General features: G+C 46.0%; 1 protein-coding gene across 1 annotated transcript in view; it reads left to right on the top strand.

The window, feature by feature from the left end:
- Window positions 1-5,999: 5,999 nt before the first annotated feature.
- The window catches only part of Rnf169 (ring finger protein 169), a 45,462-nt gene continuing 38,941 nt past the window's right edge, over window positions 6,000-12,520 (top strand). Inside the window, 1 exon segment of the mRNA XM_038313930.1 lies at window positions 6,000-6,462. Coding sequence (XP_038169858.1) covers window positions 6,000-6,462 — 463 coding nt within the window.

Here is a 12,520-nt window from a genome sequence, read left to right as displayed (position 1 = left end):
GATGAGAGTGGTCAACCAAGGGAGTTATTAAACTGGGTTTCAAACCAACTCTGGCTGGCCTCACGTTCTCTTTTCTGCTCTGCCAGTCCTTCTCTAACTTTACCCATGTTGTCTTTGATTATTCCCGAATGATCAAAATTTAAAATGGAATCATGCCTTATGGTTTCTTTAAAATTACCCATGCATAGATTTTAAGTTATCAATTCCCAGTGTTACTAATTAACTTTTACCTAGTTTAATTTTAACAGATTTTTGACTGTATCTAACAAAATAAACTTATAAATCTGAAGCTATAGAATGTTCACATAAACCAAGCCCAATTTTTATTTTGATTATTCTGCTTTGTGTTTTTCTCCTTGTCATTGTGTCAGGGGCTCAGACTGACAGAGGAAACTTTTAAATAAGAATGCATCTAACAAAGGAAGAGCTATAATTCAATTCTAGAGCTAGCTTTTCAATAAAAAAAAATCACAAAACAGTTTTAACATTATCTATACCAAAAAGTCATCTGAATTTCTGGTAATCCGAATTCAGTAACCAGAGTTCAGAGATAAATTCTTAAGTCAGGCCTGTGAATGTGGCCACAGTAGTAATGGGTGGCAGGGACAGCAAAAATAGTCAAACCATTTCTGTCTCAGCTCCATGCTTGCAGGAAAACTTACAAACTTTTCAACAAAACAAGCATATTCAGTGTTTTCAGTTATGAGAAACCACAGCAAACATAGCCCACAGCCCCTTCTGACCTTCAGTCCATCTTTCCTCTCTTCCTTCTTTCAGTGTCCTGCTTTCTCCCTCGCTTTCCAGACAACATAAAGTCTTCCTCGCTTTTTACTAAAGTCTTGCTCACTTTTCAGACAACATAAAAACTCTTATCAAAGTCTTTCTTATGGTTTCCCTCAGTAGTATATAATATACTGTATGGCTATAATATTTTAAACAAGAACAGAAACATTCATATACTATAACAAAAATAACTTTAAACTTACATCACATAAAATCCGGTACCAGCATGAAACATCTGAGACTAACAGTAGTTTTTTTCCATACCCTAACCAATAGTAACTTGTAATCAGCCCCTCTAGATGATGACAGACATTTATAACCCATTGGATGTGAATGACCAAAGCAGCTCTGGTGGAGGGAAGTCTGGCTTTGGTGTCACAACACAGCCACTGAAGCTTAACACCTATAGCCAGGCCCACAGAGCCAAACCTTAGCCAGGTTTGGACAGAAATGGAGGTTCACAGCCCCCAGGGCAGGCTGAGGGAACCCATCCACCAGCATGGGAGGGGTCAGGGTGTCATGCAGAATGGGGGTTCTAAGGGAAAAACCTGCCAAGGTGAAGGGGGTGCAGTCGGATTAGGCAGAGAGAAAGGTCTGTCTAGTCTAGTCAGTTGCCAACAGAGATACAAAGAACACACAGATCTACAACCACAGCAGTTAGACTAAGGGCCCAAAACAGACTCCTGCGGGTACCAGATGGTCTGGTTTGTTGAGAGCCTGGCAATTCGGCCTCAAGAAGATCACAAGCTGTACAGATGAGACAGAAATCATTCAATAAAGCTACCTGATCCCCATATTCTTACAGATGGGACCTGACTGGGTCCCTGGGGGGGGGGTGTTCTCAGGTACGAGACTCCTGTCCAGACAAGGAAAGGAGACATCTCCCCACTTCCTCCAGGCTGGCCCTCTAGTGCATCCACCAGGGCAAACTGACCTGTTCAGATTCAGATTCAGAGATCACCGCCAACAAATATGGAAGACAGACAAACAAGACTTCAAACACAGACTTACCAGTTGATCAGAATAACCCTTCGGGATCAGGGGTCCCAATGGGGGGGGGTCTCTGGGGATCCCGGATGAGCCCCCAAATGTTGTGCCCAGTCCATGGGGACCCCAAAAGACCACCAGGGAGACCGACTCACCGAAATGCAAAAGCAAGGTTTACTGTGTACACGTGTTCAAGCCAGCATCAACAGGAGGCACCCTACCCTTCTAGAGAGCACTGTTTAAAGGCAAAACCCAGAAAAGTTACATTAGCAGGGTTTGGGGTGATGGATTCATTCCTGACTGGCTCGTATCTAGGGACTTTTCACAAATTTTATTTTCGAACCTTGCCTGTTGTTTGTCAAGTTTTCTTATTGGCTGACCTTTGGGTAAGGACTTTCTATAGTTATCTGAACTTTCCCGGTGGCTACCCTGTTACTTTTGCCCCTAGCCATTTCTGAGGACTGGAATGTTTTATGGGAAATAGTTTACACAAGACACAAGGTGAAGGTGGAGGACAAGATGGAGGAACTTGGGTTCTTCACCCAGCAGAACAAAGCTGGGATCACCAGCCTGAAGGGAGAGCAAAGGTCTGCAGGGGTGTAGATGGAGAGGAGGAAGAGTTTTAAGGATCGTTCACGACTGTGTGGAGCTATTCCCGTTGAGGAACTATGGCGGCCATGCAGCCCTCAGCCTGTAAGGCAGGTGTAGCACCCTGAAGCACGGGACTGCGCTGCTGTTTGTTCTAATAACATTAAAGTGAGTCTACGGCTCCCACGTTTTCCTGGGAGTCTGTGGAGTCGGTGAAGGATGAGAAAAAGGAGTGAAGCCTGCTATGGTCACTTTACTGCTGGGAGCAGGGCTCTGACCCTGAATCCTGCCCTCCACTCCAGCATCTCAGGCTCAACCACCTGCCCTCAACAGGCCTATTAAAGAGACAGCAACAGTGAAAACCAGACAAAAATGTATTCAATGTGGCCACATGGGAAGAGGAATGAAAAGATCCAATGGACCACATCCCCTTCCTCTGGCCAAATCCAGCTTCTAGGCCCTAACATGAAGCTTGGGTTTAAATCTAGTACAAGGGGTGTGCAGAGCTAAGCAGTCGTGGCTGAATGGTGGTCTGTTGTCTGGGCTGGAGTGTCTCCCTCAAGGTGGCTGACCAGCTGGTACTGTGTGAAGTCTCTTTCTGAGAGACAAGTTTCTCCTCTGACTTGGCACCAGTTTCTAGTCTTCCTTCTCCCTCTTGTCAGAAATACATAGACAGGGGCAGTGCCCAGCAGAGGTGAGATCTAGGTGATGGTGACAGATGAGGTAGAACAAAATGTCTAACAGACCTCAGTCCTCCGTGTGGGTTTGGTGTCCTTCCCAGTTGCTGTTTTAGCTGGCTTGTCAGTTGGGATCACAATCTCTGGTTTACATCTGAGACTTTAGAAGCATCTTCTTCTCCATCCTATGCTCATCATGAAAGACTCTCCACCCATCCGCCCAGCCTTCCGTCACCATGACTGTGTTAGCGAGATTACTTTGGCAACAGCATAGGGGAGAGAAGGGACTGGAAACTGGGAACTGATCTTCTGAATTTGAGAAATGGAAGAGACTTCTGAATGTATCCATTGAAACAGACTTTTCTAGGAGTTTGGGTTAGCATTCTTAGAGCATAAAGAAGGAACCTCACAGGTCCTGCCATCCTTCGACCTCAGCTTTTGGCTTCGGTTGGCCCGAGGCAGCCCCTGGGCTGTCATGTGGCCATGTGCCAATACTTACGTGGCCCCTAGGTTGAGAACTGCTGGGTTCCAGTATTTTAACGTGGAGGAAACTGAGGGCAGAAAGGAGGAAGTGAGTCAGTGCAAAGGACTGGGACCAAGATCAGCTCTGGCATCTGGTCCAATGATACTCAGGTCTCTTACTTCTCCTTGGGGAAAAGGAAATGTCCTGTTTCTCTCTGTGTCCAAGAAAGCCCGCTCCACTCTTCCTGGCCCTTCAGACTGAAGTCCCACAGAGCGAACAGCTCACAGTAAGGGACTGTTTCTAATGGTGCTTGCTTTCTGACTTAGGGTTACAATCGCTGTGATGAGATACCATGACCCAAAGCAACCCGGGGAGGAAAAGGTCTATTTGGCTTATGTACCCCGAGTCACAGTCCATTGAGGAAACCAAGGCAGGAACTCACACTGGGCAGGAATCCAGAGGCAGGAGCTGATGCAGAGGCCATGAGGGGTGCTGCTTACTGGCTTGCATCTCCTGACTTGCTCTATCTGCTCTCTTATAGAACCCAGGACCACCAGGTCAGGGTCGGACTGCCCACAATGGTCTGGGCCCCCCTGCACCAATCACTGCTTCTCAGGCTTGCCTACAGCCCAATCTTTTGGAGGCTTTTTTTTTTTTCAATTGAGGCTCCCTCCTTTCAGATGACTCTAGCTTGGGTCAGGTTGACATAAAACACAAAACAAACCAGCACACTTTCTGTACAAGTCTCCCTTGTCGGGAACCAGGCAAAGTGTCCCAAGAACCTCAAGCAGGAAGGAAGTGAGGAAATGCTGGGAATGAAGGAGAGCACAGCCAAGATCAGATGTCTGCCTGCCAGTATTGGCTGTCTGTCTGAACACAGACCCTCCAGTTGCTGACGGTCCTTCAGCCACCTTGGGAATCCATGGCTTTTATTTCACCCTGGCTTCTGAGTTTGACCAGTCACCCTGCTTTGAATTGGTTATCACCAACTCTGCATAATCTCATGGAACCTGGGGCCTCTGGATGGCTCCTTCTACATGTGTCAGCTTGACACAAAGCATTAATTGAAAAAAATTAATGTCTTGACAAAGCCTCTGCTTGTCTATAAAGATAACATCTTGGTTCAAATGTACCTTAGGGCAGAAAAACAACAGCAGGAGACCTGTTGTAGAGGGGCCATCTTTCCATCAGGGGGAGCCATTCTTTTTCCTAAAGCCTCAGGATCCTGAAAGGGACTTCACAACAAAGTCTGAGCACCTCACCTGCCAGGAGTGGAGCATACCTTTGATCCCAGCACTCAGGAGGGGAGGCAGAGGTAGAGGCAGGAGGATCTCTATGAGTTGAAGGACAGTTTATAAAACGAGTTCCAGGACAGTCTGAACACATCTCCCTGGCTTAAACAGGAATAGCATGGCCAGAGCTGGCCTTTAGGAAAGAACTCTAGGAGCCATGGAACAAGGCTTAAAGGAAGTGGGGCAGCATGGTAGGAGGTCAGTTTGCCAAAGTCACCGCTGCCAGCTAGGTAAGAGATGATGAGAAAGAAACCAAAGAGTGAGACCAGGAAATAAAGTTGCCAAGAATAGGTTGGAAAGGAGCCATTTTGGCCAGAAAATGGCAGAAGATGTGGGAGATGGTGATGATGCCCGGGCCGGGAGCTTGAGGACCTGTGGCCGCGGTTCTGGGAATAGACTGTGGGAACTAAGAGGGGCTGTTTTGAAAGGACTGTGGGGTTAGGTTTGTGCATGAGGGATGCAGACATCCAAGCGTATAATAGTGCATTTCAGTAACTCTGAGCTGCAGACAGCAATGCCGGGTTTGAGAAGGCTCATCCTCCTTCTTGTGAGGGGACCAGGGGAGCACACAGAGTGAGAAAAGGAGGGGACCGAGAACCAAACTTAGAAGAGTTTCTACATTTTCGTATCGAACAAGGAAGGAGTCAGAGATGGAGTTAGGGTGTGTGTATACGTGTGAAATAAAGTGCGCTTTTGCCCCCGGTCAAGGGAGGGCATTTCATGAAGGGATGTGGAGAGAGAGAGGAGGAAAGGTGGCCAGGGTTGTTATTTCAACATTCATTAAAGACTTTTGGTCACGGTAGGCCTCATTTTCAATCACAACAAGCTGTCATGGTCCTGAAGAAAAAAAGCACAGGCCCTGACCCAAGAAAGCACTTCGACAGGTTTCTGGATAGCTCACACAGACGTAATTACTTTATAAAGCTCCACGTCGCTCAGAATTTCCAAATAAATCCTTCCAGCGCGCAGCCTCTCTAGATTCAGTGCTAGAAACGGCAAAGACTGGAGGGCGGGCTTTCGACCGGATATATCAAGAATAACATTAAATATTAATGAGCATTTTTCAGCCGAGCTGGAGGTTCAGGGAGAAACGTCCCCCAAGCCACTAGGTCCACGCCCCCTCATGAATATGCAGATATATGCCCGCCGCGCCCCGCCCTCTACTCTTCCCCCCAGCGCAACGGACTCTCCCTTCAAACGGGAAACAAGATGGCGGCTGCAGGTCCGAGCACTCGGGCTTCTTCCGCGGCGGCCACGGCGGCTCTGAGTCGGCGGGGCCGGCGGGGCCGCTGTGACGAGATGGCGGCCGCGAAGACCGGGCTTCCGGGCCCGGCCTCTAGCCCCGCGTTGATAGTGTTACCGCCGCCGCCACGGCCGGAGGAGTCGGGCTGCGCCGGGTGCCTGGAGACCCCGGGGGAAGCGGCGGCCCTGCCGTGCGGCCACTCGCGGTGCCGAGGCTGCGCCTCCCGCGCGGCGGGCCCGGGCTGCCGTCGCTGCCGTCCCCGGGGTTCGGGCTGGGCCCGCCGTCGGGCCCGCGACGACGGCCAGGCCGCTGCGGAGCTGCTGGGCGAGCGCGCCCGTCGCGGACAACCGGAGCGCTGCCGCTCGCGCCGGGACGGGGGCGCGGCCGGCGCGGGGCCCAGGCCGGACCCGGAGCCGCGCGCGGACCCAGGTGGAGCCTTCCCCCCTCCTCCCCTTGGGGTCCCAGCCAGGCCCAGCCACCCCGGGTCCGGCCTGGTGAGCGGGGTGGAGGATCATCCCGGGCCCTCCTGGAGCGGGTGTGCAGAGTTCTCTCCCGGGGTCGCGATCGGGTTCGGTCCCGGCGCCGTCTGGGGTTGGAGAAGGTTGAACTTTGGAGCGAGCTGCGGGTTTGTTGCCTTTGGCGGGGCAATGAGGGGGACCCCGCGCCTTGCGTTAAGTCACAAGTTTGGAAGGAAACAGTTCTTGGAACAAGTTAGGGGCATGTTGGAGTTGGTGCGTGGAGGAGGAGGGGCTCCCGAGGATTCCCCAGGAGCGCTTGTTGTCAGCGTTAGGCGGAGGGGCTTGAGGTCGTGTTCTAAGAAGGATGTGTTTTCCTGGGCTCGAGTGGATGAGCGGCGGGTGTTGGGTATCCCAGGCTCGGGGGTACAGATCGAATCTGACGCCGTGAAAGGGGGGCTTTGCAGACTTGAGAGCAGAGCGGGTTGGTGGTGGATGAGCTCGCGGCTCACGCAGTCTTGAAAAATACATGCTTATCGCAGAGCCTGTCACATAGTGACGATGAGATAAATGCCATCTATTTATATTTGCGATAATACTGATCATAAACGCCAGTAGCGCTCGATGAAAAAGCCGGGTGGGATTTAAGTTTTGGAGACGAAGATTGGTTGACTGGGGCGGTTTTCTGTCTTTCTGGGTAGGTTTCCGGCTGTGATGCTGGCAATGTAAAGTTCTGTTGCAGGACTCCTTTCTCAGCAGCGGCAGCCCATCTCTTGTTGGTGCTGAAGTCTGAGGAAGAAAATCCCTTCTGTAACACGAACCAAGACAGGCTTCTTTGGGGGCACGCCCAGGCAACATAGGTTTTTAAGAAATGTAAAGTCAGGAGATGCCATTTGATAGCCCTTTTATATTAGGAATACTGCCTCACGTTGTTTTCTGTAGGGGAAGGCAGGCGTTGCATTGTGTGTACGAAAGTGTAGTTCCTAGAAACTACAGGGTCCAGAATGCATCTGTTTTGGTTCAAGCAGGGACACCTGCCAAAGACACCTTGCTTCTCCAAGGGCTGAGGTGGTCTTCATTTTACTTTCTGTGTTTTTTGTTATTTTTCGAACATCACAGTGCTTTTGCAAAGTTGTATGTTTTTTTCTGTTTTATAGATGAGACTGAGGCCTAGAGAGATTAAATAACTTGCCTGATGATAAAAATCCAATTCCATCTGATTCTTGCTCAATTTAGTTTTCTTTAATTTCTGAGACTATAAATATATAAGGTAATTTCTCTGGTCTCTCTACTACTACATTGATTGTATAGTCAAATAAGATAGCAGTTTTTATTTCTATATCTCTAGGAGCAGTTGTGAAGTACCTGCTTTGAAATTTGAACTATGAAAGAGACCATTGCTTGTTGATTTGTGTAAAGTTTTTCTTCCTTAAAGAAGTTTGTTTTCATAAAGGATAGGCTATTAGTGAGTAAGGACATTTACTTAAAATAAGAGTCCATAGGATTTATTGAGTTAATTGTGTCTTCCAGTTGTATGCGGGTCATAATGAAAAGTATTTTTCCTAAATTCCTTTTTGGATCATCGAGTATATGCAGTCATATATTATTCAGCCAAATAATTTTAGACCAATAGGAAAACGCTACTGAACCAGTCATGGTGACATAAACTTGGGGCCTCAGTATTTGGGAAGTGCACTCGGGGTCAGGGGTTCAAGGTTTTTCTTTGCTATGTGAGAAGCTGCTCAAAAAAACAAAACTTAAAAAAATTGCTAAATAGGGCTTGGCAATTATGTTTTAGCCTTAGTGGGTATTCACTGAAGTTATACACAATCTTTTTAAATTAAAACTTTAATGGGGAGCAGCAAGATGTCAAGCCTGACTTGAATTCAATTCTAGGACTCACGTAAGTTAAGGGAGAGAACTGACTCTGGAAAGTTGTCCCCTGGCCTCCATGTGTGGACACACCTCCCAAAATAAATACACAAAAATATAATAAATTGTGCTGAGGGTGATGGGACGAGCCTGTAACCCACATTTAAGACAGAATCTTAGAAAGTTCAAGATCTTCCTTGACTACATGATAAGTTTCGGGCCAGCCTGGGCTACATGGGACTCTTTCTCAACAAAACAAAACCCAAAACCCTTTTCACCATTCATGAGTCAGAGGCAAATAGAAAAAGTTACTTGGTGATGCTGCTTTCTCCTCATTTCTACTGTCTCCAGTGTTCTGTTTACTCTTTTATAAGTATGCATCTTACCAAATCCTTACCAAAATTAAAATTTATACTTTGCTATTCTTATACAAATGGTTGTGTGTAATGAACATTGTTCTGTATGTAATGTGTGTGTGTGTGTGTGTGTGGGTATAACGTTTAGCCATCTATTGGTGCATGTTTAAGTGGACAAACAAGACAGAGCAAGATGTCATATACCTTCTTTTATGCCAGTGGCTCTCAACCTTCATAATGTGACCCTCACCTTGTAGTGGCACCCAACCATAAAATTATTTTCGTTCTACTTAATGATTGTAATTTTGCTACTTTTGTGAATCGTAATGTAAATAATGTGTTTTCTGATGGGCTTTGGCAATTCCAGTGAAAGGGTTATTCAACCCCCAAGGAGGTTGCGACCCACAGGTTGAGAACCACTGTTTTCTGCCTTTGGCTTTGAGGTGAGGACACCTTCCTCTATGCCTGATTGCTTTGAGGTGAGCTCTCTGAGGGACCTGGAAGCTCTTCATTTTGCTAGGTTGACTGGTCAGCAAGATCTCAGAATCCTCCAGTCTGCCCCTCAGTGCTGAGATGACAGACACCTGTAGCTGCTCCTGGCCTTTAATATAGGGATTTGAACTTAAGTCCTCATTGCAGATCAAACACTCGTAGCCACAGAGCCATCTCCCTAGCCCTGCAAGTTGTGTTTGCTTGTTTAATATACATGTATAGTAGGACAGAAAATGTCTTTAATGCTCTTATACTTGTATGGAATTTTATTAAATGGGTATAACATTTAGCCATCTATTGGTGTATGTTTAAGTGGAATCTTTTTCTGTTATAAACAGTTTTTTTTCAAACTTGTATGTGTATGTGTGCTTGGTGCCCAAGGTGGCCAGAGGAGGGTGTCAGAGTCTCTGGAATTGGTGTCATAGATGGTTAGGAACTGACAGGTGGGTGCTGGGAACTGAACTTGAGTAGCTGGGGCTCTAAAGCATGAACCATCTCTTCAGACCCATACATAACTTATAAAAGTTGTCTCGTAAGTGTGTGCATTTTTATGGAGAGGTCACCCACAGCTTCAACAGATTTTCAAAGGATCCCACCACTTGGGAAACTAAAACTAGAAGGTCTCAAGTTCACTGCCCGACAGGCTACATAGCAAGGTCTCAAAAGACAAAAATATAATAAGCGGCTACAGTATCATGTAAAGAAAAGAGAAAAAAAGAGGTTAAGACCTGTTTCATTCTGGGTCCTCATTGCTCAGAGGGAAGACTGGAGTGGAGGGGAGAAGAGAACTACCAGTTACAAGGTGCAGTGAGGTAGAAGATAAACACAGTGTCAGGGACAGCAAAAGGCCCATGTTGACCTCGGTTTGGTTTTGATAAGATCTCACGTTATAGGCCAGCCAGCCTGAATGGAGCTCTCTGTAGACCAGGGAGGCCTGGAATTAGTGACTGTTCTGCTTCAGTCTCCTGAGTGCTGAGCTTGCCCGTGTGAGCCACCAGCCTGGCTCATGATGGCTTTTAATGGAGGAGCCTGAGATACTTGTGTTGTGGTTTCGTGAGGAGTAACTAGAGCAGCAGGAGGTCATTTTCAGGAGCCTTAGGAAGTGTATCTCCTGGTGGGTTCTTAAGGCACAGTTAAACCAGCTAATAAAGGAAGGGTTAGGCCTGCTTTGCGAGACTGGGGTGAAACTGCATTAGATTTATTTGTTTATATATTTGAGGCCAGGGTGTGCTCTGTTGCATAGGCTGTTTTTGAGCTCCTGCTGTCAAGTGGTTTCCTCCCACTTCATTCTCCTGCACATGATACTGTAGCCGCTTATTATATTTTTGTCTTTTGAGACAGGACTTTGCTATGTAGCCTGTCGGGCAGTGAACTTGAGACCTTTTAGTCTTAGTTTCCCAAGTGGTGGGATCCAAGCACGTACCAATGTGCACAACTTGCTTTTCAGAAAAGATTTCAAGGAGTTGGGGATTTAGCTCAGTAGTAGAGCACTTGCCTAGCAAGCACAAGGCCCTGAATTTAGTCTTCAGCTCCCCGGGGAAGAAAGAAAAAATCATTTCAAAGTACAATGTCTCTTTTAGAATTGGATTGTCTATGAGAAAAGTGTAGTCTGTGCTTGTTGAAAATTTTGGTTGTGTTTTTGATATTTTTGTGGCTTGGCATTTTATTTATTTACTTTAGACAGGGGTCTCACTTTGTATCCTGGTCTGGTCTCAAACTTACCGCAACCCTTCTCCCTCAGTCTGGGAGAATCTCCCTGAGTGCTGGGACTATAGGTGTGCACTGCTACACCTAGTTTACTAGTTGTTTCTGTTGATCTGTGGAGCCCTATGTGTGAAGGCTGCAGCAGTGATCAGATCAAGACTGACTCCAAGTGGAACTTCAAAATCTTTAGGCTGTACAGGTCCTTGTCTGTGTGGACATACTAAGTATGTGTACTGTTTTGAGCAGCATGCAGGGGGTTATAATGAATACCTACATTTTGCTAAGCATTGTTCACACTAGCGAACAAAATACAAATCTCATTCTCATGGAACTTATATTCTAAATTTAAAGGCATTCTAATGTGTTGATTTAAAAACATTTACTACATAGGTGTGCATAGATTTAGAACTGTACATAGTAATTATATTTAAGCCTTATTGAAAATGATTAAAGAATTTTGAGAATTAAAGCCAAAAATACTTCTAAATTATACTGTCTTTGATCTTGAAACAGGAACTTTTTGGGTTTTAGGACAATTCTTTTTTCTTCTACTCTAGGTAATGATTGAAGGGATGATCTAGACAAAGGCTGATAACCATTTTAAGTTGACAGGTTTTTTTCTATTTTTGTCTTAAAGTTGAATTTCAAAAAATTAGTAGATAAAAAGTGAATAGTACCTTTTTTATCCTTTTTTGTTTGTTTGTTTGTTTGTTTGTTTAAATCCCACAGTCTCCCTGCATAAACATCCCTGTTCATACTCCCTGTTCACTTACGATTAACAAACATTTTAAACATTTGCTTTCCTTGAAAAGCAAAGAGTTCTGGTCTGTTTGTCAGACAACATCTGCTTTCTGTTTTGCCTAAATTGTTTTCGGACTAGTGAACAATGAAGCGGTGATTGTATAAAGGGACAGGCATTCTCCGATCTGTGAGGATTTGTTACAGCATATATAAAGCGACTCACCCTTCCTCCTTACTGACATACCTGAGCATGCCCTTTTGTGTTGCACTAAGCAGGAACCATGTGCCTTCCCCTTGCTTATGTGTTTTATAAACTCAGCTGGAGATTACCTCACCCTCTCTTTCACCAATGAAATGAATTACCATGGAAAGAACCCTCAGCTCTGTGGACTCAGATTGAGCAGCAGGGATTCAGGTGGTACTTGCTTCCTCTCTTACTCCTGCTCCCTGACTTCTAGTTAATTTAGGAGAGTTACCTTGAGTTCATTTGTATGTGAGTTTACTTGAGCATATGATATCCATTTTCATCACACTTTATTTGATCAATTTACAGAATATTTGGTTCCTATTATTTTTTAAGACACTTATCTATTTGTTTTTATTGGTCACAATAAATCCAGTCTGGCCTAGGAGTTAGTACACATAGTGTCTAGGAGAGAGTGGAAGGATGGGGGAACAGGACTTGCTGGGTGATAGTGGACTTTGGACACCTTGCCCAAGAGTGAGGATGCACTGGCGAATTCCACCTTAGAGACTCTCTGATGAGGTAAGGTAACACATATGTTGGAAACCCCAGTTGTCTTTGGAAGATGGTTAAGGCAGACGGCACATAACCAGACAAACTGGTGAATATGGAACTGTGACTTC

This window comes from Arvicola amphibius, chromosome 12, assembly GCF_903992535.2.
Source record: "Arvicola amphibius chromosome 12, mArvAmp1.2, whole genome shotgun sequence".
Taxonomy (NCBI): Eukaryota; Metazoa; Chordata; class Mammalia; order Rodentia; family Cricetidae; genus Arvicola; species Arvicola amphibius.
Note: the sequence above shows the minus strand (reverse complement) of the source record. Positions and strands in the feature narration are given on the sequence as shown.